The 26,062-nt window shown below is 46.4% G+C and overlaps 1 protein-coding gene across 2 annotated transcripts in view; it reads right to left on the reverse strand.

Moving 5' to 3' along the window:
- Positions 1–13,819: 13,819 nt before the first annotated feature.
- The window catches only part of LOC119654714 (phosphatidylinositol phosphatase PTPRQ), a 72,060-nt gene continuing 59,817 nt past the window's right edge, over positions 13,820–26,062 (reverse strand). For both annotated transcript variants that reach the window (XM_038060233.1, XM_038060232.1), the window contains exons 19-22: positions 25,968–26,038; positions 19,419–19,553; positions 19,067–19,347; positions 13,820–14,225 (exon numbers count right to left, since the gene is read on the reverse strand). In XM_038060233.1, coding sequence (XP_037916161.1) covers positions 13,910–14,225; positions 19,067–19,347; positions 19,419–19,553; positions 25,968–26,038 — 803 coding nt within the window. In that variant the 3' untranslated portion in view covers positions 13,820–13,909. The remainder of the gene's footprint in view (positions 14,226–19,066; positions 19,348–19,418; positions 19,554–25,967; positions 26,039–26,062) is intronic.

The raw sequence follows: 26,062 nt of genomic DNA on the forward strand, positions 1-26,062 counted from the left end.
CCGGATGATTGCATCTTTCAAGGTTACTTATCCACACGAAGTTGACGTCTTCGGCAACCCTTCTTTCTGGCCTGAAGGTGTATTCATCAAGCCATATAATCGCCCCAATTCGCGCGTAAATTTCAGGACAACCAGCCTGCCTCGCCGAGCTATATAACTGGATCCATGTTCATTGTCTGTTTGTTTTATCAGAACGTCAGGGGTTTAAGAACCAAGCTGGGGGCCTTCAATTTATCCGCGCTAGCTCAGCCACCATGCCATCTGTATCTCCGAAACCTGGCTGGACGATGCCATATTAAACTCCGAGCTCCCCGAAGGTTACTCCACTTTCCGCTGTGACAGGGACCGGCATGCTTCTCGTAAGTCCACCGACGGTGGGGTCCTAATTGCTATAAAAGATACGCCGAACTCGTCTTCTCTTCCGCTGGCTTTCCTTTTGATTGTGTTGCTCTTCGTGTCTCCCGGCCCAACTTTCTCCCGTTCATTGTTTCTTGTGTATATGTCCCCTGTGCTACCCCTTCTCACCTGTATAAAGAATTGTTTGACAGTTTGTCTGAACTCCTTACTGTCAGATTCCCTTCCCTCCCTTTCTTTCTTTGTGGAGATTTCAACCTCCCCATGCTGAACTGGCCTAATCATCCTAGCCTTCTAATTCCTTCCAACAACCTCTCTCATTCTTCCCTCCCACTTTCTTCCTTTATGTACACTTGCTCTGCCCTGAATTTCAAAACCCCAAAAACTCCTTGGGCCGCACTCTCGATCTCTTCCTTTCCAACCTACCCGAGCGCCACCTCTCTTTATTTTCTTGCACATCCCCGTATGTCAAAACCGACGCTCACCAACCCGCGGTTGAATTTGAAGCGGAGCTCCCTCGTTCAAAACCCAAAACCAAGCGTAAACCCACTAAGTTCAACTTTCGCAAAGCCAATTTTGACGGTCTGAACTCAGCTTCAGCGTCTGTCAACTGGGTACATATATTAAGCAATTCATTGTATGATCAAGCTCTTAACACCTTCTACAATATCCTCTCTGATCTCCTCTGCTGTTATGTCCATTCTTCCCCTCCCTACCTACGTTCGTACCAAACTTGGTTCACAACGGAACTTGATATTAACATTCGCTTGGAACAGACACTGCGGAAGAAGTTTCGGGCTTCTAAGAATGACGCCGACCTTGCTCACTTTAAGGCTATACGCTGTGAAGTCATTGGTCAGAAAAGCGCTTAAAAGGTACTTATTGATCGTTGAAACCGCCCTTGCCCGCGGTAACTTAAAACCCTTTTGGTCTCACGCTCGCAATTCTCGCAATCCAACTCAATCTCTCCCTTCTTCTATCAGCTTCGCTGACTCCACTGCCAACTCCCCACAACAATCCTGCGACCTTCTCTGCACCTACTTCTCTTCAGTGTTTTCTCCCTCGAGCCCTTCACCCTCTACACCTTTCATAACCACAGACTCCTCCGAATCTCTAGCCATTCCTCTCCTTACGCCTTCCTTGGTTGAGTTCGTCATTGGTAACCTTCACCCCAATGTCGGACCTGGCCCCGATGGGCTTCCTAATATCTTCCTCCTTAACTGTAGAAAATGCATTTCCCTCCCCCTGTGTATAATCTACAACAAAAGTCTAGATTAATGCTACTTTCCCCCTCTCTGGAAAGAGGCCCTTATCATTCCTATCCTCCCTTTCACTACTGACCTCCTTCAAACACCTGGGTGTAATATTCGACGACAAACTTCGTTTCAACTCCCATTTCGTTGACATCATCAATAGAGCTTCCAAAATGTCTGGTTTTATCCTACGTTCCTCCTCCAACTTTACCTCAATCTAGTCTTCCGTAACACTCTTCAATTCCCTTGTCAGAAACATCCTTGAATTTTGCTGTGTAGTCTGGTCCCCCTACCGCATCTGTGACTGCCGCGCTCTTGAAGCTGTATAACGCAAATTCACCTGGACCCTCTTTTACAAAAAGAACCTTCCACGGGTTGATTATCCGTCACGACTCCGAACCCTCAATCTCCCCTCCGTACAGCAACGCCGTACCTTCCTTGATATGTGTACTCTTTTCAAACTCTGCAATGGTCTGATGGACTGCTCCGCCAACTCGGATATTACTTCCCGTATCGCCTCGTCTCATAACACACGTAGTGCGGACATTTTTGATGTACCCTTCGCGTAGCTTTCAGCTACTTTCACTCTCCGATCCCGAGGTTTTGCTGGTCCTACAATGTCCTACAGCTTGGGTCCTTTGACTCTATGTCCCTCTCTAGCTTTAAGCGTAAAATATGCTATTTACTTGCTCCTCCCTCTGAAGATAAAATGTAGTAAAATGTAATAAGAAATTTGCTTTCTGTGTATTGTCCTCATTAAATAAATAAATAAATAAATCTAAGGCCCGCGGCTGCCAGGTAGACTCCGCCTCTGACAGCCGCCAAAGAAACACCAACTGTATTCACCGAAGGGCTGCCAAGAGCAAAGTCTCGCCTGGCCAATCCGTCAGCCCGCTCATTCCCCTTTTTTTCTGTCCCCAGGAACCCAGCGGAGGACGACCTTGGGCGTACCGCATAGACGATTCAGCGCGTCTCTGCAATGCCCCATCAACCTGGAAGATGTCGTCGCTGAGTACAAGGTCTTGATGGCCACTTGGCTGTCTGTCAGAATGGCTATGTTACGCTTGGGGCTCGAATCTCGCTTCAGCCATCGAGAGACTTCCAATATCGCCAGTACTTCCGCTTGGAATACACTGGCGAGACCTGGGAGACCATACGACTTGGATACACTGTGTGTTTCCGAGAAAACCCCCGCGCCGACTCCACAGGCCATCTTTGATCCATCGGTAAAGAATACTGAGTCATAACCCTGCAACACGCCGCCGGTCTTCCACCCAAATCCAACCAAATCAAGTGGATTCAATACTGTTGTGTGTTTGGTCAAAAAATCGGAAGTAATAATGTGTTACGATGGGAGTACGGCATTGCATCACCTTGGCATCAACATGGTCACCAAGGCTGTCAGCCAACCAAACTCCCATAACAGATTTGCCAGTCGTGAACAATAATATGAGGAACCGGACGGCACGTGCTGAAGCTAAACCGAATGCTATCAGTTCAGCGAGTTGAAGGCCGAGGTTCTTGGTTCTCAAATGTTACTAGTTGGACAGTATATAATCAAAACCTTCAGTGATTTGCCTTTATTTGGGTGGATATAAGGTCGACTTTTGAGGTTCTCGATGTCAGCAAACGATACCGGAAAATCTGAAATTTCAAATTTGAATTTTCAAATTTCGAAAGCGGCCAGGAAAATTATATAACAGACGGCATTGTATGTTGGTGTGTTATTTTGGTAGAAATTCACAAAACCCAAAAAGTTAAAGTTCTTCAAATTATCAAATTAACTTCACTTCGAAATTTACACCCAACATTTTACCCAAATCTCCCACAATCACTGATTCTTATTCAATAATTTTACTGCATGCAATGCTATATACTTTCCATGTTAACGTACAATTCAATGCATGTTGTCAAAGAGGTTTGGGGCAGAGGGTTCCGGACATGTCCTGGCATTCTGGTACTGTATAGCTGCAGCCGTGCGATTTTTGATTTTGCGTACAGTTATTAGCAGCCAGTGCAGATGGTTCGTAGGAAAATATTTCTCAGTAAGGGTACCAGGTTTTCCTGCTTCAGTAAGAAGTTATCGTTGGCCAGGAGCTTTTGACCATTTACAGCATGGATAAAATAAAAACAAAGGCTTTGGTTCGATAACAAGGGCCGGTATTAAGATCTGTTAGACCACAAAGGATTCTTCCCGTCGCCTTTGTCATCAAGTCTATTACTGTCCCATTTGGAGCTTTGAGATTTCAAAGGTCTTCATCCTATATATAGAGTAACGACATTGGGCCAAAGATGAACCTGTAGCAGCGATGGTATGGACATGAAAGCCATTTCTCTTTGTGAAAAACAAAACCTTATTAGAATTATAACTCACCATCCTCACCATCCGCTTTGCGTCTATAGCCAATGCTATATCACCGGCGTAACCCCCGCTGTGGACTCCTCTGAAATCGGAAGATTCAGTACATTATTGTACATAATGTTCCACAGTAGTGAGCCCAGTACAGAGCCCTGGTGGACACCCCCAGAGACAACGAGCTGTTTGGTATGTCGTCGAGACCCGGAACTTGGTTGTCACCTATTTTCCTGCAGATCTTCAGCAGCTCATCCGTGGTTACTGCGGGAATTTCCGTCAGATTCAAAGATCTCTGAAATATTTCAGTGCCCTTGCTGGGAGAATAACCTCTGGATGATTTTCAACAAGAGAGTAGGGCACGTGATCTGTGCGGATGACCAGCGCTCTCCCACGGATTTACATTCGCTTTCGAACATACCTCTTTAAAACATTCGCTATTGCTCCACTGGATGGCAAGCTTGAGGGTTTTTGTGGGCTTCCTTGTAAATATGTTCCTTTTGCCCTAGATTGCTTCTACCTACGACACTCTGAGCCATTCGTCTGGCTCGGTGGTAGGCTGGCTAAATCACTATTCCACCGGTAGTTGAGTTTTCTATTGGGGAATGGGCAACTCCTAGACATGGATGCATCGCATGCCTTGGCAATGCCTTGTGTGATAATTCTCTCCGTGGGATCGCCGGCCTTAGTAAGTTGGCTTAGCCACACATCCAAGAAGTTTCCCTCGTCTAACGCTTTTGCAGAGCAGCCTGATGCACTTCTCTGCTTTAGGTATTCTGTTTGCCTGGCCTGTGGCTTCCTCCTAACTTCAAAGAGGATTGCCAGGTGGTCGCTGTTAGTTTAGTCCTCGTTAACGTACGAGGACATAAGACGCACCAGTGCAGGGTTGGCAAAGGTCAGGTCCATGATTGAGGAAGACACCCCTTGCGAATGGCACTTGCATCACCTTCGTTGACCAAAACTAAATCCAACTGGAAAAAAGCCTCTAATAGTCTTCGCCCCTTGCAAATTTCGGCTTTTCTTTGGGATCTGTTTTCTCCCCCTGCGACCTATTATAGAGGACCCTCTGTTTAAATATCACACCTATTCTCTCAGAAACGGTTACTCCTTTTGGTACGAAATTTGGTAGAAAAATGGAACCTGTGAATCCCATTGCATGCCGTGAGTAACATAGTTCCACATTGAATTTAAGGGGGGAGGAGGTCCCAAACATGCAAAAGGGGATATACATTTTTTTCATCGAGCATAGTCGTGTGGGGTATCAAATGAAAGGTATCCGAAACCGATATTCGTTTTGACATTAGTTGGAAATGGGAGGAGTGCGAGGGTCTGAACTTCGGTCACCATTCCCACACTTTTGTATTCCGCTGCTCTTTAGGTATTCTTCTCAGTCAGCGTTTTGAGTGCATTCTTGATTTTTTGGAGTGGAAGTGGGGGGACAGGTGCTTGTGTAGATTGTGGCGTTGAGTAGCTTTACCATATATTGGACCTAGCGACTATTTATCTGCTCCATGTCTTCAATAAAATAGGCCCCTCCAAAATATGTTTCTGGGCTGGAATCCTGGTATCATTCTCTTCCGCAAGTAGCAAGTGGATCTCAAGCTCTTTCAGCAGATACAATTCATATCAATGTTATCGGGTTTTTGGTGTTGGTTCAGCTTCTGCAGGATTTTTTCTCCTAACGCTTCGAAACATTCTGAAGCCAATTCGCCTCTCTGGAGTTTTTCAATATCGAACCCTAATCTTGCTACTCCCATTATTTGCAATCTAGTATTGGTATCTTGCTCTGACGAGATAGTAGTTCCTATCGTAATTAGCCCCTTGTTATGAACTTACCTCAAGTATGCGAGATACAGCTCATACAGCTCATCTGGTTGAAAATCACCCCATCTGGTGAGGCCTATGTTTGCCTCTGAATCTTGCGATCAAAGAAACAGGTCGATGAGACTCTATAGGGCAGCTTTCCTCTCCGTTGTTTACATACATTGTGGAGGCTATGGACCCCAATAGTTCCATAGTGAACCACTAATTTTTTCATCTTTTCGTTGAGGTCACTGAGTACTACTTTCACTTCGTTCGAAGATCAACTACCAATTATTTTTTTGATTGGTCTGAAACCTGGATCCAGTTGCATTCCCTCAAGGGAAACCATGTGGCCTAAAAACTTCACTTGCTGTTGGAGGAATTTGCACTTTTCAACGTTAAGCACAAGACCGGCCTCAAGGAGACGGTGAAAAATGCATTCCAGATGTTTCAAAGGCTCAGGCTCGCAAAAAGAGGGGATCAAAACATCATCCAAATACACGAAACAAAAGTTAAGGGTTCACAAGACAGAGTGGATGAACCTCTGAAAAGTTTCCGCAGCATTGCCCAGACGAAAAGGCATCCGTGTGAACTCGAAGAGTCCGAAGGGTGTGCATAGGGCAGTTTTCGGAATATCTTCTGGAGCTGCAGGGATTTAATGGTACGCCTTGGCTAAGTCCAAGGTCGTGAAAATACGGCAGTTATCGAGGTTGTGCGCAAAGTCGTAGATGAGTAAGGTATGGGATAGTTGTCTAGAACGGTCTGAGCATTCAGACGTCTGTAATCGCCACAGGGTCTCCAATCCCCTTTTGACTTTGGAAACATGTGTAGTGGAGAAGACCAAGAGCTATTCGATGGTCTGCAAATACCCTACTTTAAAAGTGTGTCGAATTCTTTCTTAACAACAGCGATCTTCTGGGGTGGTAATGGACACACCTTAGAGAAGATATGAGAGCCAGTAGTGCGGATGTGGTGCTGCACATCATGCTTAGCTGGCTGGGAGAGACTACTTTTGGCAGTATTTTTGCAGAAGCGCGCAAATGCGAGGGTTGGCTATTTCTTAAAAAATGATTGAAAGACTAACAGTAGAGCAGGTGGAAAGTTTTTCTGAAGACCTGAGCGAAGTTTCGGGATCTATAAGAGACCTATTCTGCAGATCCACTAAGAATCCATAGTGACCTAGAAAGTCTGCGCCGAATATGGGACTACTGATATCCGTTACAACAAAACGTCATGAGAACCTTCGTCGAAGTCCTAGTCCTACGTCTACCTAGTGCTAGTGATTCCCCCATCTGCGACTGTGTCGACCAGGTTATGGCGACAGGAGATCATATATTGTTAAGCAGCGTGGAGCTGCGTTCTGGGTAGTCGCCGTTGGAGCTCCCAAGGAGTTTTTTGAAGCCAAGAACGTGCACCAGCTGGTACTCTTCTTTGATTATCGCCAAATGTGCGAGGATACCAGCAATTTGCAGAACTCATTGAGGTAGCCGACACGCGACTACTAGACCGCACTTTTGGGGTGGCAGACCGCGAGCGAGTTCGGTACCTACCTCACGAACGCAAAGCTCCCACTGTAACCGCAAGCTTAGAGACGGTAACCGCGAGGGATGCCACCGTCTGCTGAAGTTCGCGACACTTCACTGACCACGGGACGCGAATGCACCTCGTGTATTTTATCCGTGGTGTTTGCCAACACCTCCAAAGTTCCGGAGTCCGCACAGGCCAAGATGGCCTGGATACTCTCCGGAAATCGCTGCAACCGCAGCGAATTCAGAAGCTCATCTCCGACCTTATCACCGCCCAACTGTTTCATCTCACGCAGCAGTTGGCTCGTGGAACAGTCGTCTAAGGTGAGCTCTGCCAGCAAGTGATTCAGCTTTGCTGACTCCTTTACTGACAATGAGGGTGCTCTTTAATTTCGAGTAGGAGCACTCCTCTAGAACGTCGGCGACGAGTCCAATCGACTTCAGGTCCAGACCGAGGAGCACGTGATTAAATCTTTTGGCACCATCAGTGATCCACGCGACCTCAAACTGCAGTTGTCGGAACCAGACCTCCGGGTTACGCCGCCAAAACGGTGGCACTAGTATCGCCACTGCGGCCACGGGGGTGCGGCGGTTATATCGTGTTCTACGAATTATATAAAGGAACACTCAACATCTGCGAGTCGCTACGGTCACGCTGCTCCCAGGGCAGAGGTGAGGCAGCGTCTGACGATTTGCCTCTGCCCTGGTAAGAAACCGTAAAGCCGTCATTGCTTGACATTTTTGAAAAGTTTGGGTGCAAGCCCTAAGCGAGGAGTCCGTGGACCAGGAAAGAGGGAGTAAGTTGCTCCCCATTTGGTCCGGTCCACCATTAAGTTGATGCGGACTTAGGACCCCATCATTCTTAAAAAAAAATAAAACAAAATAGTTCAACGCGCAATGACGCGAAGCAAGACGCATTGTTCGTTGATTTTCCTGCACTTCCTATTGTCTGAATCGAGTTAATTCCCGGAAGTATTACTGATCATATTGGAGGTCGTCGGCTTTTCTTTGTAAGCTCAGTTGAGGACCTGCATCAGGTTTCCGCTGTGTGTCTGCGAATCAGGAATGACGGAGCGATCGCACTTAGCTTTTGTCGTCTGCAGGTCGGGAACGACGGCGCAAATTCCACGTTAATCTGCTTCTTATCACGTCGGGATCACTAATTTGGTTTGTCACCAATTTATAATTTTCTTAAAATAATTTATTTAACTGACATGAGTATTATTTAACATTTGACATTCTATTTTTTCAAAGCAATAAACAGATGCCGTGACGAGATCTATTTTTCTTGACAGACCCAGCCAGACTATTTATTCCACCTAGTCGCTCCGCGGCGCTACATGTGCGGTACAAAAAGAATAATAACTTAAATGCTCAAGCGTGACGAATTAAGTATGTAACGCTAACCTACGGAAATATCCGGCCTAGCCGGTTACATGTTATAAAGTGAAAAGGTGGTGCATGTCAGTGCTCATTTCCACCAAAGACATCTCCCGTGGTGAAGCGCGTCTGAATGCTTATTTGGACGAACTTTACCACTATTTCACCCGTTGGAAACTTTCCTTAAATCCCGACAAGTGTGAGACCATCGTCTTCCATGGAGACATGAGAATGACACCGAAGATGTGGAGTGACACCAGATCATTATGACTCACAATCCACGACCAGCCCATTCCCACTGTTAAAGAAGTCACCTACCTCGGGGTGACAATGAACTCCCGCCTCTCCCACGTACCTTACATAACGAAGACACTAGGCCGTGCAACTGGTGCCTTCCGGTCCCTGTATCCTATCCTTAAATACAACATCCCGACTCCAAAAAAAGTTAAGCTGTTTTGCTATAAACAGCTTATCCGCCCACTCCTCATCTTCGGCTTCATTTTCTGGTCTGATTGCTCCCCATCCCAAATGGAGCGACTCCGCCTCAGAGAGCGCAGGATCTTTCGCCACTGCGCCAACATCTTTAAGAACGAGGACCGCTCCAAGTACATTTCCAACCAGATCCTCTACGAATCCTGCCAAACCCCACGCATCGACGCCTTCCTTGCTCGTCTTGCCCTTAACTTCCTGACCAAGTGCCAAGCCCATCCCAATCCTCTTGTCGCCAATGCCATGCAGATCGAGATCGTTGAAGATAACCTTCTCCGGACTCATCTGTTCCCCCAGATCCTTTTATCACTCCAGTCCCTGAACCGTCTGTTCGATCCCCTAGGTAGAGTAGTCTTCTATACAGGCAATTTCTCCGACTCCCAATTTTTTAAACCTTCCCATCATTAGCACCCCTCCCAGCTTTTAATTCCCATCCCTCCCTCGCACGCCTCCCATCCTACTCCAGTCCTTTTTCCCTCCTAGTCCCATCCCGTTTTTATATATGCTCAATGAGTGGAGGTTTTTTTCGACTTTTTACTCGATTTGGGCCTGTGCAAGGACAGTGACCTAAGGCGGGAATGATGGAGAGGACTGTTTGGTTGCGAGGCATGTATTGTGGAGCCTAACTGGTAGAAGGAGGGACCTTAATTTAGGGAAGAAGTTAATGCTTGCAGATATTACATATAGTACAGGCTAATTAATGTCTAATGTCTTAATCTGGACTAAGTAAAGAAAAGTAATAAAAGGTGATCTACACCTGCGCGGGGATTGACTGCCGGAACATTGGACTTACGCAGTTAGCCCCTGTGACAGTCCGGGGAGGATCTTTGATAAAAGGAGGGGATGAAGGAGGGAGGGGAGGCATGATGGTTGAGAGGAGAATTACTGTCCAAGAGGAGAGCCAGCCCTGACACGTAGCACCTCTGCTTGCGTAACAATGCATTGCGTTTAGCGAGATTTTTTATCAGCGGGTTAGGGTGGGACTGCCACTTTTTCAGTCTGACGCGCGACAACTTGATCATATGCGGAATTAAGGGGCAAACCCCGGAAAGGTCGAACAGAAGAGAGTTTTGGTGAAATTTTAGGTTTGGCCTTCTGTATTTGGCCGTGCATTTCCTGAGTATCGTCCTTTCAAAGCGTTGGAGGGCTTTTGCTACGTTCGCTGACATGGTAGCCCATGCTGGAAAACCGTAGGTCAGGATTGGACGAATAAAAGTTTTTTATAAAACGTTGTGATGGCAGGGAACAGAGCCCGGGATGAGAGGAGGTTTTTTAAGGCAGCTGAGGCCTTAGAGGCATTGGCAATAGCAGATCTGACGTGAGGGTTGGATTTGAGTTTGCTGTTGAGGGAGATTCCCACGTATTTAATGTTCGATTTCGGCTTGAGTGTGTGGTTAGCAATGCGTAAATGCAGGTTTTTGCTTTCTGGCACTGTGCACCATTGGCACTTCCCACTAGGGTTTCTGAAGCAAATAACCTCAGACTTAAGGGAATTAACGGCAAGGGCCCACCGGTTGAAATAAGCGATGACCCTATTGGTTAGGATATTGAGAAAGAGGGAGGCTATCGAGGGCCTGTGACCTCGCATATAGGATGGTGTCATCAGCGAAGAGGATCTTTCCTGACGCGGGAGGACTATTGTCGTTAGGGGAAGAGGGCGGGAGAAGGGCTGCCTGAGTTGCCGCTGTCGTGAAGGATAAGTTTACGGGAGGGAGGGGAATATCGTGGAGGAAGATGTTAAAAAATTTGGGGCCTAGAATAGATCCCTGAGGGACTCCTGAGTCTACCGGGAAGTCGATGGAGCGTAGTCCATCGAAGCGCACGTGGCAAGTTCTGTTCGAGATGAAGTCTGCGAGGATTCTGAATAAGGGGAGGGGGCAATTGGACTGGATTAGTTTGTAGAGCAATCCCTCTTTCCAAACTGAATCAAACGCCTTTTCTAGGTCTAAGGCGCAGGCTATGGTGCAATGCCTGTTTTCCAGTTGATTGAGGATATGGTTTTGCAGGTACAAGATTGCCTGCTCGGTGGATTTGAGGTTTTCGAAGCCGAATTGATTAAGTGGAATGATAGTGGAGTAGTGTCTATTGAGGTGCCTTAGTAGGATATGTTCGAAAATTTTTCTAATATTGGAAAGAAGAGAGATAGGTCTCATATCTTTGAGATCGCCCGAGTACCCGTTCTTAGGGATAGGTATGAGGAGGGCAGTTTTCCAAGATACCGGAAAGTGGCCGTTGTTTAGGCAGTTGTTGAAGAGGATGGCGAGACGTTCACTGATGGTAGGTGCACACTTCCGCAGAACAAATTTACGGATGCCATCGGGGCCCGAAGATTTTTTATTGTTGCACCGGGAGATTGCAAGTTCGACTTCTTCTAGGGAGGCAAAGTCAGCCGGGCATCTGGGAGAATAGGGGCAAAGGTAAGACCCTTCTAAGCTCAACCTTTTATCGCTGACAGCACTGGTGACCACCAAGTTCCAGATGGGGTCCGCTGGCGATTTTGCTCTGAATAAGTGGCTGAAATAGTCAACGCAGGCGGATATTTTTTCCTCAGGGGAGTGACACTGGAGGTTGCCTCTTTTGATCGGGATTTGGTTGAAGTTAGTATATTTTTTTCTTCCGGTCAATCGATTAATTATTGAGAAAATTTGTGGCCCGGGTTTGAGGGATTTGAGGAGTTTCTTGTAAGATGCATTCAGTTCGGACCGAATAGCTCCATTGATTTTGCTGGACAGGTCTTTGATGATCTCGGAGAGGAGACGATAGTCAGCGTTGCAACAGTTCCGTAACCGGTGAAATAGGCGTTTCCTACGATGCAGAAGTCTGTTTCTATCGCGGACTAAGAGGAGGGTTGAGGGAGAAAGGCGCCCGTTTTTGTAGTAACCAGGTTCTTTAACTGGAGCGTGCTTGTCGATTGTAGTTTCGAAGGCAGAGTTCACTTTCCGGATGTATGTATGTAGCTCAATATTAGAGCGAATGCGCGATTTGTCCAGGGGAGGGCCCAGCACACTGGCTAAGTCGCGTTGGAAATCGTCCCAGTTTGTCAGATTGAAAGATCTGCATTTGTGCGGATGGTGGAGTGAAGGAAGAATTTGCTGTAGATGTAGAGAGAGGCTGAGGGCATGATGGTCCGAGTGGGCTGCTAAAGAGGAGCAGCTAGTGACACATGCTGAGAGATTGATCGAGATTATAAAGCCGTCTAGGAAAGAAGATCCACGTTAATGATGTCCGCGCTAAGGAATGGGCCTGACTGGAACCAATCGAACTGAGTCGCCCCAAGATACGTGCCTCGCGTTGATGTCACCGCCGAGGATGAAGGCGTCGAAACTGGTCGAGATTTCCCAGAGTTCGCCCAGAGTGGGAGGTAGGTGACGACCTGTGCCTCCCGGGAAGTAGAGAGAGCCGATTAGGACTCAGAGGACGCCACCACCTTTGACAGGAAATCTGACTACTACTAACAGGCAGTTTGATGCCAGTGCCGCCGATGGGATACTATTTGCCTTTAGTCCAGCTTTGACTAGTACCGCTGTGCCTCTGCCCGCGTCGTTGCGGAAAGTACTGTAACCGGGAGCATGTACTTTTACGTTGGGGGCTTCCCCCAGTCTGGTTTCGTTTAGAAGAGCGAGATTAGGATTGGAATCTTCTAAGAGCTTGTGGAGAGCGAAACGTTTGTCGTTAGAAATGAGCGAATTAGTGTTAACTGTGAGCACCTTCATTTTGGTAGTCTATCAATTTGAAGAGGAATTGTAGGTAGGCTTCGGGTTTGTCTTCAGGGGGAGACGGAGATAGTTGTGATAGAAGTCGGAAATTGTGTTCCACAATGAGGAGAAAGACATTGAATAGAGACCTGGCTTCCATGAAGAAGCCCCTTGGAATGAAAGAATGTGCAGGCGGTAAGGGGCTAAGGGTTTCGGGTCTTGCTCGACCCCTGGCCACTGCAGCAAAAGACGGGGTCAGTGAGGGAGGGGCGGTCCAGTTGGCATGAGGCAGAGTGTTAGGCTGCGAGACACGAACAGGCGAGGGTCTGTCAAGGTGGGGGAAGAACGAAGCAGATCGAGAGTGCGGGATGTTTTTTGCTCTTTCTTTGCGCTGGATAGATTCCAGCCTACGGGGGCACTTAGAGAAGGTGGCAGGGTGACCCAGTTGGCCACAGTTTGCACATTTGAGGGGTGCCGCAGACTCCTTTTCGGTGTTGTCTTCTACATTTGAACGGGAGCAATCCCTTGAGGCGTGTGGGCCCGCGCACTACACGCATCTGGGGTCGTATCCGCTGTTTGCGGATACGTGGCCAAATTGTTGGCAATTGAAACATTGGGTGACTTCCCCTTTTTGGGGCTTCTCCCAGCTAATCCGTTGATACAATTGGGTATTTTTTTGTTGTGACTATATTGGCCTCTAAGTCAGAGTTGAAGGTCACACGGAGGAGGCTCAGATTGGTGCCATTGGCTCGTGACCACGGGGTGGAAAGCCTAGTTACTCGGACAGGTGTGATCTGAACTCATGGGGGGAGATTCCTCTGAGGATGAGGGTTGGCTTTCTCTCCTCTTTCAGCGTGAAGGAATGGGTTTCCAATTTGGTGATCACAATTAAATGTATTAGTTTCTTGTGGATATTGGGACATAAAATATTAAATTTGCAACTAAAAATACATTTATTCATACGTATACACATAAATAACAAACTTTAATATAATACTTCAGTATAAATTGCCAAATCATACAGACAAAAACAAAAATCATTCTATTTTATCGAGACTACATAATACTTTCAGCACGATTAATACACTTTCCATTTCTGGTATTTAAAATGGAATTTTTATAATTATTTTCTATCGCTTCCGAAACTCCATTCTTTTTTTGGTGTTTTTTCGAAGATGACGGGTATTTCTTTTGAACCAGGTGATAGGCACACTTGTATAAAAATTGATATTGTTGAATTGTTTGGACCATTTTCATGCGCTGAAACCGTAACTGCTTTACTGTATCGTAAATGCTTATCCTATTTTCACTTTTAAGCCGCTGCATTATAATGTCTAGACCGATGAAGGTACCAGTTCGTCCAACACCAGCGCTGAAATTAAAAAAAAAATGGAAAAATTATAATTAATGCCTAATAATGGTTTATGGTGTTAAAACCAGATAAAATTGCAACGCAAGGGGAGGCTGCAAGTGCCGGTGGCTTCAACGTTTGGGCCCTCGGACGGGGTCGCTGAGAAATGCAAGGGGACGTAGTCTGTTAGGAGACATAATTCTGGCCAACGAGGGCAATGTAAACAGCTTCCTGAAAAAGGAGTTTAGCTAGGAAGATCTGACCTCTGGCAGGATAGCAAGGGCTACACCCACCCAGTGTCTATTTAACGCTAGAACGAGACGATGCGGGACTTTCCACGTCGACTGGAGGACTGGTTCTGGAGGACATTATCTTGTGCAGAGAGGAGCGGGTCTTGGTTGGGGATGACTTCAATGCTTGGACACTTGTATGGTCTCACTCAAACTCCAGAGGGAAACGAATTTTCGAAATAGCGGCCAGAACAGTACTTATACTTTTAAACACCGGATCCACCCCAACGTCCGCCCACTTTAGCGTCGGAATCACTGGTGTCGCTGGTGGACGGGTGGCGAGCTCTAGAAGCTTTTCCGCCAAGCGACCATCAATATATCACCATCGAAGTGATTGACATAAAATCTCGGTATGTGCCACTCCGGCGCTTGTTCTGTGAGTAGAACGTTGCGAAAGTGAACACCGAGAGGTTTGTCAAAACTCTTGGAACACGCAGAAGGGGACTCCTGGAGGTGATGGCACTGAAGGTCAGTTAAGAACCTGATAATGATGGCCTGTAGACCTTTCCATGCCCAGGAGAGGATCGAGCTGTGGCAAACTTTCAATGTATTGGTGGATGGTGGAAATTGCAGAGCTCCGGAAGGAGTGCCACAAAGTCCGCAGCTTGACAGAACTTCTAAACAACCGGGAGGAGGCATGTCCATAATCACAGAGTACAGATCAGTCAAAAGAAAACTCCGCAGCACAGTAAACAAGATCAAAGCTCGCTGCTGGCAGGACTTGTTTGACGAAGTGAATGGGGACCCGTGGGGACTCAGTTACAAACTGGTAATGCGAAAAATCAGGGCCTTGCGGAAACGCTGTTCGCTGATGGCCAAACAGATGGACCGCATTATACGGGTACTATTTCCTGCGCACCCCGTACGGCATGATGACGGTAGTGCGGAGGGCACCGAGGACTGTGCACTTTTCTCTATAAAAGAGTTGGAATAGGCAGTCCTCTCTATCAAAAACAAGAAGGCGCTGGGATCTAACGGCATCTCAGCTGAGGTATTTAAACTGATGCCGGAACATGGTCCAGAAGTACTGCTCGGCTCATTCAATGGTTGCCTGAAAGAGGGCATTTTCTCTTCTCATTGGAAGGCTTGTGCTGACTAGCAAAGAGAAAGGGGGCCCTGAGTATCCATCTTCATACCGCCCACTTCGTATCTTTGACACTGTTGGAAAAGTGCTCGAAAAGTTCATCAGAAGTACACTCGCTGAAGCGATACGTGCTGTCGGAGACTTATCCCCATGGTAGTTCGGTTTTACAGCGGGGAGATCCACAGTTGATGCTGTATTGTAGGTTCGTCGAGCGGAGGCATACAGCCGATTTCAACGGGTAGAGACTCTCGTGACGCTTGACCTCAGAAATGCCTTTAATTCTGTAAAATGGAAAGGCATTCTAGGCACACTAGATAATGCTTTCCACGTGGCCAACTGTCTCTTACGGATATTGAGGAATTATCTGATGAACCGCTCCCTGCTCTATGAGATGCTACAGGGCCAGAGGAGGATGGAGGTCACCTCGGGGGTAGCGCAGGGATCCCTCCTATGACGGGATCTCTAGAATGTTTCCTCCGATAGTCGCGACTGGTCGGTTATGCAGATGATGTCGCGGCCCTTGTTGCTGGACGCACTGTCGAACAGGCGCAAAGCAGACTTAGTACATTGATGCGATGGGTAAGCAAACTAGTCATCCTGACTAAAAGAAGAATTTCGACCCTGAATCGAGTCAAAACCAACATAAAGTACTTTGGACTGACTCGTGACTTAAAAATGAGCTTTTTCGAGCAAATCAAAGCAGCAGCGGGCAAGGCTGCAGCTAGAGTTTCAGCCTTAAGTCGGTTAATAGCAAATATTGGGGACCTTACGTCTAGCTGGCGACCTCTGCTGAAGAGTTCATTGCAGTCTGTTATGCCCTATGCCGCAGAGATATGGGCCTACACCCTTGGCAAGGAGGCATATCATAAGCGTCTTGCGCAAGTACAGAGACGGGGCGCTTTGCGGGTGGCATCTTCTTACCGTGCTGTGTCTGAACCGACCATGATGGTGATCCTTATTGCATTTCTTACTAAAGAGGGTAAAGCTATATACAAGCGCAAAGGTTAAGAGTCAAGGGAAATGGTTGCTTGAGAAGGACGGCAACGTACTCTAGATGATTGGCAATCCTCTTGGCAAAATGAGACTAGAGGCTGATGAACTGCTCAGCAGCAACTTGGGAGCATGGCTGAATCGGAAGCATGGTGAGACTGACAATTTCCTTACCCAGTTCTTAATTGAGCATGGAGGTTTTCAGTCTTACCTGCAGAATATTAGAAAGAGACAATCTCCTGAATATGTGTTTTGCATTGCATCAGACCTTTTTTTATGGGGAAAGTGGAATGGTATCGTTCAGCAACGCTGCTTATCCACAGGGGATCTCTCTCTAGACAACATTGTTGAGGAGCTCTGACAGGTGGAATCATGTTGCGCATTACGTTTGAGTTTTTCTCGTTGCAAAGAAGATAGAGCTTGACCGGTGGAGGGGCCAGATGGCAGGGGGTTCCTTGAACTAATAGTTCCCTTCCTCCTCTCCCCTCCGTTGATGAAAGGAATTCCATGAATTAAAGGCTCCCAGTACGGATTTCGTAAAGCCAGATTAATCATTAATGCCATCAAAGTGGACGAAAAATACTATTCGTAGAAAGGTACCAGGTACCAGTAATATTGCGTAAAGGCGACCCTGAATGTGATAAATGCATTCAGTTCGGCCGACTCGGTTCTAATACGGAAATCCCTGGCGACGATTGATATGAACTTTCAAGGAATGGAACAGTTCAAGGGTGCTCATGGGGAGATACGAACCCAAACCCTCGAAAAATTGTTTAAACCTCATCAAGAAGAACCTGCGGATCCATCGGAGTTAAATTGTCGCTTCGCGGCAGTCAGGTCCCATCCCCTAAATGGCTGACTTGCGGCTGGTGTGGCACGTCCCACCATCTTACTGGAACCACACCCCATGCTAGTCTTCTTCATCGGTTTCCGGAGAGAAATAGTCAGTCAGCATACTCCGATAGCGCAAACCATTGGCCATGACGGCGCGTCCTTGGTCATTTTCGAAAAAATGGGCCAATAACGCCACTAGACCACAAATCACACAAAATAGTGACGAGTTGTGAACACGTTGGTTTCTCCATAATTTCATTTGGCTGTTCTGAACGCCAAATATGGCAATTTTGCTTATTGACGTAGCCACCAAGATGAAAATGGGCCTCATCTGAAAGAAAACGACTTTTCTGCAGAAATGGGGATCCTCATCTAAGCGATCTTGTGCCCATAAAGCGAAGTTCAAAAGTGAAAGGCGTAAATCCGAGGTCCTTATGTAAAATGCGATGCATAGTGGTGTACCGAGTTTGCAATTGTTGCGAACAATGTCGAATTGAAGTTCGCCGAATTTCACGCAAACTTTCAGCAAACCGGGTGCCATGGAGCCTCGGGTATAAGGTAGTTTCCACAAAACTTGGTGCCCATCGGTCGACCTGTTCTATGGAAGTAGCGAACATGTAAGAAATCGTTCAGGCCCTTCCTCCTGTTAATCTCATCCGAACTGACGCTATCGATGAAGGAGTGAGTGCTGAGGAATGCCCACTCTTCACTGCAAAGGAACTAGAGGAGCCGTTCCTGTTCATGAAGTTCAAAATTCATCAGGACCGGACGGTATTCCCAGTGAAGTGTTGAAACTCTTATGTAAATATAATCCGGACTAGCTACTCAGCCTATTCAACGCATATTTGACAGCGCGTGAGGGGTGACGAGAGGGTTCCCACATTGCTCTTTATTCAGGTTGGTGAAACCACGGTTTTGTCGAAGCCGGCGGTGAAATACCTCGGTATCATGAAATGAGCTTCTTTGACCTGCGGCTAGAATGTTTGCAATTTGCCGGCAGATGTTTAGCCGGTAGTCTGTCTGAGACGGGAGTCCCGCACTTTGTGCGTAAATGCATTTCACTTTCCTACCCCAAAAAACCTCTTCTAGATGATATGGAAAGCCACCATAGAGTCTGGATGTAGACTGTTATGCCAAACAGAAACGAATTTATCAACTCACTCAAACGGAGTAAACCCCCCGGTCTTGACAGATTCTTCCTGGATGTCTTTTGTGCAACATTTGCACTCTGTGCAGGTTTACTATTTCCACTTATTCGTGTTATGAATTTGAGGTCTTTCCCAATGAGTAACATTCCTCTGTCCTCTGTCCTCTATCCTCTGTCCTCTGTCTTCTGTCCTCTGTCCTCTGTCCTCTGTCCTCTGTCCTCTGTCCTCTGTCCTCTGTCCTCTGTCCTCTGCCCTCTGTCCTCTGTCCTCTGTCCTCTGTCCTCTGTCCTCTGTCCTCTGTCCTCTGTCCTCTGTCCTCTGTCCTCTGTCCTCTGTCCTCTGTCCTCTGTCCTCTGTCCTCTGTCCTCTGTCCTCTGTCCTCTGTCCTCTGTCCTCTGTCCTCTGTCCTCTGTCCTCTGTCCTCTGTCCTCTGTCCTCTGTCCTTTGTCCTCTGTCCTCTGCCCTCTGCCCTCTGCCCTCTGCTCGTATTAAGAGCAGAAATATATATTTTCTTACCTGCAATGTACGATAACAGGTGAATGTCGTGGAATTTTCTCATGTTTCACTTTCCGCACAAACTCTATTAAATGAGTGACATCATCAGGACAGTCATGGTCTGGCCATTTGCGGAACAAATAATGAACAACAGTGCGACTAACACAATCACTAGAATGCTCGACTAGAAGTTCACGTCTTACGTAATTTTCAAAATGTGTTTCTTTCTTACAGGTCGCCTTTATATTAAGACCGATACGCATTTCTTTATTTATGAAGGGGAAATATTGGTGGCATTTTACCTGGAATTAAAGAAAAAAGAGCGATTAGTAGTAATAAGGTAAGGTTGCATTTTATAGTTAGTTTTCCTTACTGTTTCGCCTTCTCGGAACTGTGTGACCATAACTATCAACCGCACGTTATACTGAATGATCATCCTCCAGAAGTCTACAAAAGTTTCCGGTTTGGGACCTTGGGTAGCAATGTACTCTTTACGTCGTTTATAACCCTTGAAAAATAAAAACACATTTTCAATTAATCATTGAAGCCATATTGTTGATTGATAGTAATTTAGAAATATAACAAAGGAGGTTGCACTATTTCAATATTAGTGGATAGGTTGTTCGGTTGGATAGGTTCTGAAAATGAGACCTGTTATTCTTTTGTGACACACATTTTGAGCCCTTACTCCCTTATGTTTTCCCAATTATCAAATAAAAGATCAGTTTCGAAAAGTACTAATTGAGTCCTTTCATTTGATATCCTACATGACCTTATTCTGTGAAAATAATTTGTACTCATCTCTGCATTAAGAGCCCCCCTTAAACACAATGCAAAATAATGCCACTCGTCGGATGCAGAGTGACTCACAGACCATATGTTATCACCAAATTTCGTGACAATAGCGTCAGTCGTTTCCAAGTAAAGCGGGTGAAACTAACAGACAGGCAGACGGACAAACAGGCGGACAAGCCCACAGACGGATTGCTTGGCCACCGTGGCATCTAAACCGAGTACATCGCTTCCTGGACGTGCAGAAGGATGGGACCAAAGAAGAACGGTGGGCGTCAAACACCGTAGTGAAATCAACCGCATACGAGCTTAAGGGAGGCTACCTACTACCGAGAGCCGGATACGTTTAGTAGATGCTTAACGATTATAAGATCTCCTCCAATATCCAAGACGGAAAAAGACCTGGGCCAAAGAAACCCGGTTAATATCTCAAAATATGCGGAAAGAAGAATGGAAGCTGTGGAACAAAAGTCTGGCCTGGAAGATTCATCTATGTTTACTCGTGGATGGGCAGGGAAAAAATAGGGTTCGGGAAAGGAAAGATGAGTGTCCAGGAAATCAGGAGGTTCCCAAAAAAGAAAAAGGCGTGTCACCTGTTCTGAGGAAGGGGCCTAAAATCTCGGTAGGCGGGGCGTCAAAAAAAGAAGGAGATTACGAGGAAAGCACTGCCGTGCGTGCTCAAAAGCATGAGATACCAATATAGTACAAGGACCTAGATGAGATCACTTGTAAAGCGGAAATCTGCACTGACTGTACGACTTGCAAGAAGCATCCATTGTAAGGGTTAGGAAGGCGTATGAAGGTACTCAGACGGCGACCACTCGCGTATCAACAGAGGCAGTGCACAATCTGTTAGATGTCGGGAAGGTCCGTAATGGATGGGTAGTCTGTCGCCTTAGAGAGCAAATATGGTTGAAGAGATGTTTGAAGTGTCTCTTGTTCGGTCATCTGGCGAGTTTGATCGTCTGACCGATGCAGACGTTTTGAGGAAACAGGTCACATTGCTCGGGAATATAACAAGGATTTCAAATGCATGTTGTGCGGTGAAACCGAGATGTAGTGGGAAAATGACGTTGATCCAAATCAGCCTCAATCATTGTAGGGTCGTTCAAGACATGCTCAGTGTCTTTGGAAGTTTTCCACCTCCGGAAAAAAGGACGGACGGGCAGACAGACATTGAATTCTAATTAGGCTTTTTTTATACAAAACCTTAAAAAGACAAGCGCTGGATCCAAGCTCAACATTGGCCTACTGCGGAGATTAAAACTTACCAAGTTCCTTGATCAGAAGAAGACAGTGACTAACAAAAGTACATTTGAGGCCAATAGACGTCAGGAAGGAGTTGTTAAATGGTATCAGCACTATATGATGGAAGGCGTGGAACCGAAAAGATCCTTAAGAAGGCTCAAGGTACTCCTTAACCTTCACCAGCCTAATCAAAGAAGAGGAAAGCAGCGGAGATCAGCACGCAAAAGGGGAACGCTCGCAATGCAGTTGTAAGGTAGGAGAAGGCTCGCTATTAGCTATGCCAGTACGGTGAAAGGCATTGACTGGCTATACTGCCGAAATTATTGCCAGAGCAAACACTTACTCATGAGGAGCAGGAAATCATCGAGGACCTTGTCATCATACAAATGTCTAAAGGTTGGAGTGTAAAGTTCATGTTCACCGGTATACCCTTTCCACAAACTTTTATGCTGGTAGACTGCGCGACGGAGGACACGGCGAAATACCTTGGTATCATAGTCCCTAAATTACCAGACCAGAAGGAAACAGAACTATCAATATGTCCTGGAGAAGATATACCAAGAGCATACATGGTGAAATTCTACTTTCCCAAAACCACAGCGATGGAGACGAACGGCCTACTAGGTTTCTTAATTGCTCAAAAAAAAAATTTGCACACACGGTTGTGAGGAGTTTTTACAAGTAAGGTGGCCTTACATGTCTCATTAACTAGATATATGACAAGGAGAACAGGTATTTTGGAAAACAAAACTTACCGAGATACCCGAAGGAATCGCAAAGGACATACAGACCGCAAGGGCAGGATCGAGCAGCGAAGTGGATCTGATCCCCACTAAGGAGGAGCAGCTGAACGACCTAGACCAGGATTTTCTAGACTCAAGGAAAACAGCTAGACAGAGAGCCATGTTAGAAAAGGAGGACGATACTCCGACATTCGAGGGAAGCTTCAAGGATTGATGGAATCCAGGACGCAGTCATGGCATCGGGCTACTCACAAACTGGAATGTGTCGCCACTTTTTCTCAGCTGCAATAGAGAGCACACCAACATGCGTGACCAGCACCAACCAGATATATCTCTAAGGAAACTCTTCTGAATGGTCTGGCAAAGAGTTGGACGGTATTGGATAAACCCTCTTATGTCAGATCATAGAATAAAAAGACCCTACATGGAGGGCAACTCTGAAGTAGAAGATATCATAAGGAATTCCAGGAGGGCAGATAGGGACTCTTATATGTATAAGGCACCGGAGCAGTAACATGGCATACAAATGGGAGCGACATTAGGAGCGAACTGCAACTGGAAACAACGGTGGAAAATTTCAACAGAAGCGTCATTAACGCATATGCCTACTCGGTTAAAACAGTCAATTAGAAACAGCAATCTAAAAGTCCGAAAACCCTTTACCCGGGCGGAATAGATTGAGAACTGGCCAAGGTAAAAAAAGGCACTGACAACGTATAGTAACGCGATCAGGAAATTTTGTCTAGGGTTTGAACAAACAACATAAGCATCAGGACATACCAAGCTACAGCCAAATATAGGGCAATGAACCTTTGCCTTTCTGAAAAGGGAAGATGGGACATCTAATTCTTAAAACTCTTCTCCTGAGGCCGTATCCCACGGCTAGAGATAATAACATTCTGCCTGATACCCTTATAGCAGACAGAAGGAGGGAGAAGGACAATTGCAAACTAGCAAAAGAGGAGCGCTAGGAAGCTAGAGTGAGTGGAAGCCTTTAGACCACGAAATGACCCGGAGAACGACTTCAGAGAGTGGAGCATGGAGGCGGACAAAAGTGGTCTTCATTCCGATAGCGGGCAAAACGGATTTTTTCCCCCTAAAACCTTCAGACCAATTTATCTGGCATCGTTTGAACTCACAACAGTGTGGAAAGTCTTAGACTACTACACTACAACTAACGGTCTAAGGGGTAATACCCTATATCCGTGTCGACATGGTTACTGGGAAATAGAACCTTGTGCATTTTTGAACGTAGAAGGACCGTGCTTAGCGAATTTGAATACTTAGCGAATTTGATGGAAAACTACCTCTCAGAGAGTACTCTCTAGTACGGGACGGATGAGGGCCCCAAAGAGTACATTGTCATAGCCGGGGTACCACAGGGATCGGTACTTGGTCCCCTGTTGTGGAATATCATGTATAATGGGGTGCTTGCTCTTCCCGTCCCAGAGGGGACTACGATTGTCGGCTTTGCTGATGACCTAGCTGTGGTTGTTGCAGCAAAACACCCAGAAGATGTGGAGGTTTACGCAACGGAAACAGTGAGAGCGGTAAAGTCCTGGCTAGAAAAGGCCGGGCTAACCTTGGCGGACGCGAAAACGGAAGCGGTCTTAATAACGAAACGCAGGAAAAATAACACTGTGAAAGTGGAGGTCGGTGGACATACGGTCGTATCAAAGCCGGCTATCAAATACCTGGGGGTAATAATTGACACCAAATTGAGTTTTAGGGAACACCTAGAGTATGCATGCCAAAAGGCAGCCAGTGCCACCACGGCACTTGCAAAAATGTTGCCAAATATTGGTGGACCGAAACATTGCCAGAGGTTGGTGCTAGCCGGAGTTGTGCGCTCCATCCTGCTCTACTCGTCGCCTGTGAGTAGTGCAGAGGCACTTGCAAACTCTCAGGGACGGAAGTAGATGAACTAGGTTTACCGGCGGATGGTTTTGAGGGTTTGCAGTGTTTTTAGAACCACATCAGATGAGCCAGTATTGGTGATGGCAGGCATGATCCCGGTTGACATTCTGGCCAAAGAAATGAGTGTACTATACAATGCAAGACATATGGAGGGGCATGCACAGCGTAGAAATGCGGCAAGGTCAAAGTCGCTTGATCTCTAGCAACGCAGATGGGACGAGTCTACGAAAGGTCGGTGGACGCACAGGCTCATTCCCAACATTAGGGTGTGGCTTGAGCGAAAACATGGGGAGACCAACTACCACATTAACCAGTTCCTCACGGGACACAGTGGTTGCTACAGGCAGTATCTGCACCGCTTTGGGTTGGATGATTCTCCGAACTCTCCCAGATGCGATAGCATACCGGAGGATCCAGAGCATGTGATGTTTCACTGCCCACGATTTGCGATGGAGAGAAGGAGCTTGAACCAGGTGCTGGGCAGGAGCGGGACCCCGGGGAGCTTGGTTACTGAGATGCTGGAGTCCGAGGAGAAGTGGCTTTCGGTTGGCTCTGCAATCATCCAAATGCAGGAGGAGTTGCTGAAGGAACAAAGAAAGCTGCAAATAGGAGAAGGATGGGTGCCTAAGAGCAAACCTACTCCGCGAAGTAATACCTCAATGGTGGTCCCGCGGGGCTGGGGCTGGAGAGATCGGGGGTGGTTTTTAGTGGGTGTGAATCCCACACGCGCCCGCTGTAGTTCCGCCGTTCGGGCGGCGGAGCCGCAACACATTGTACGCAAAGATAAGGGATGCCCTAATTCATAAGGGAGTCGGGAACACTCATGCCTTCTGGATGGGCAGGGTGTTAGAAAGCAACCAACTAGAAGTACCGGAAGGTAAAAACTCTATTGTCATGAACACTACTCAAGGTTCTGTACAGGGCGGGGTATTATCACCATAATGTGGAGTATAGTAGTTGACGAGCTCTTAGGAAAGTTAAAAAAATACTGGAACACAGGTACAGGAATACGCTAACGACATTGTACTACCTGGTACACTGACGGGTTCCACACACTAGAGATTGCGGATGCCGTGGACATTGGTCGTAAGGAAACGTATTTTAAACCAATAGGTAGGCACACTAGTATACTTCAGGCGGATATATACGCCATAGATAGACTTGCTTTCTTCAGCCTCCGAAAGAATTTAGGACTGACCGACCATCAAGCGTCTATTAACGCATTTGGGTATAACCACATGAACTGTAAACTGTAATGGGAATGCCTTAACAGACTGACAGGCCATATTGGGTTAGAAGGCAATAACGCAGGAAAGCGGCAGGGAGACCGCTATACGAACCGGAACGTCAAGAGTACGACGCTGAAAACTGAAGAAAACGACTGAGGGAACTGCATTGGGCGAACCTATCAGGAATGAAATATTTCAGGATTCCTATGCGGGGATACCAACCTAAACACTTGCAGGATTTTTTGTACCTCGCCAAGAAAAGCCTTAGGATCATAGTAGGAATTGTCACTAGTCATTGCAAACTAAATTATCACCTGCGAAAGCTTGAGATAGCTGCGGACATTGTCTGCAGCTTCTGTGAAGAGAGTGATGAAACCTTTATACATGTTCTTGGACAAAGTGTGACTCTCATGCGAAGTAGGTTAATACCTGGGAGAATACTTAATACCAGATACCACGCTGAAGCACCTGAAAGTGGGAAACATTTGAAATTTCAATCGGTTATAGGTTTGACTGACATGTGATATGCTCCTCAGCTCGTCCACACCTCCCGTCAACTTAATTCGAGATAGCTTAAAAATACCAGTGTGGTACAATTATTGTTGTCATGGACCATCAGATACAAGCGAAAAGTCCTAGCCAGGGCCGTAGAGAGAAAATCCGGACCCGGGGAAAATCGTACAAAAAAATGGGACCGGGTTGAAAATTATACAGGTATAGGGTGAAAATTATGAGGGCACAGAGATTTTTACTGTGGGCTCCTGAGATAACTTCAGGGCTGGGGGGAATCCCTTTCCACCCCTCTCTAGTGTGCCAGTTAGAGAATGACAGTAGCTCCTGACAACTCGTGCAACCTTGAATCTAGTGCTTCCTTTTAGTGCTGAAATTATCAATTTCCGGGTGGAATTATCAATTTTCAGATGGAAGAACAATCCACTGTCGTGACCTAATATCTATTATAGAATACTCTTTATTTCAAACAACAAAACTTACATTTATGAAGGATGCATTTATATAATCCGCTCCATCTGAATCGCAATCTAAAATAACCCGATTTTTATCATCTACAAAAAAAGAAGAAATAAAAA

This window comes from Hermetia illucens, chromosome 4 (genome assembly GCF_905115235.1).
Source record: "Hermetia illucens chromosome 4, iHerIll2.2.curated.20191125, whole genome shotgun sequence".
Taxonomy (NCBI): domain Eukaryota; kingdom Metazoa; phylum Arthropoda; class Insecta; order Diptera; family Stratiomyidae; genus Hermetia; species Hermetia illucens.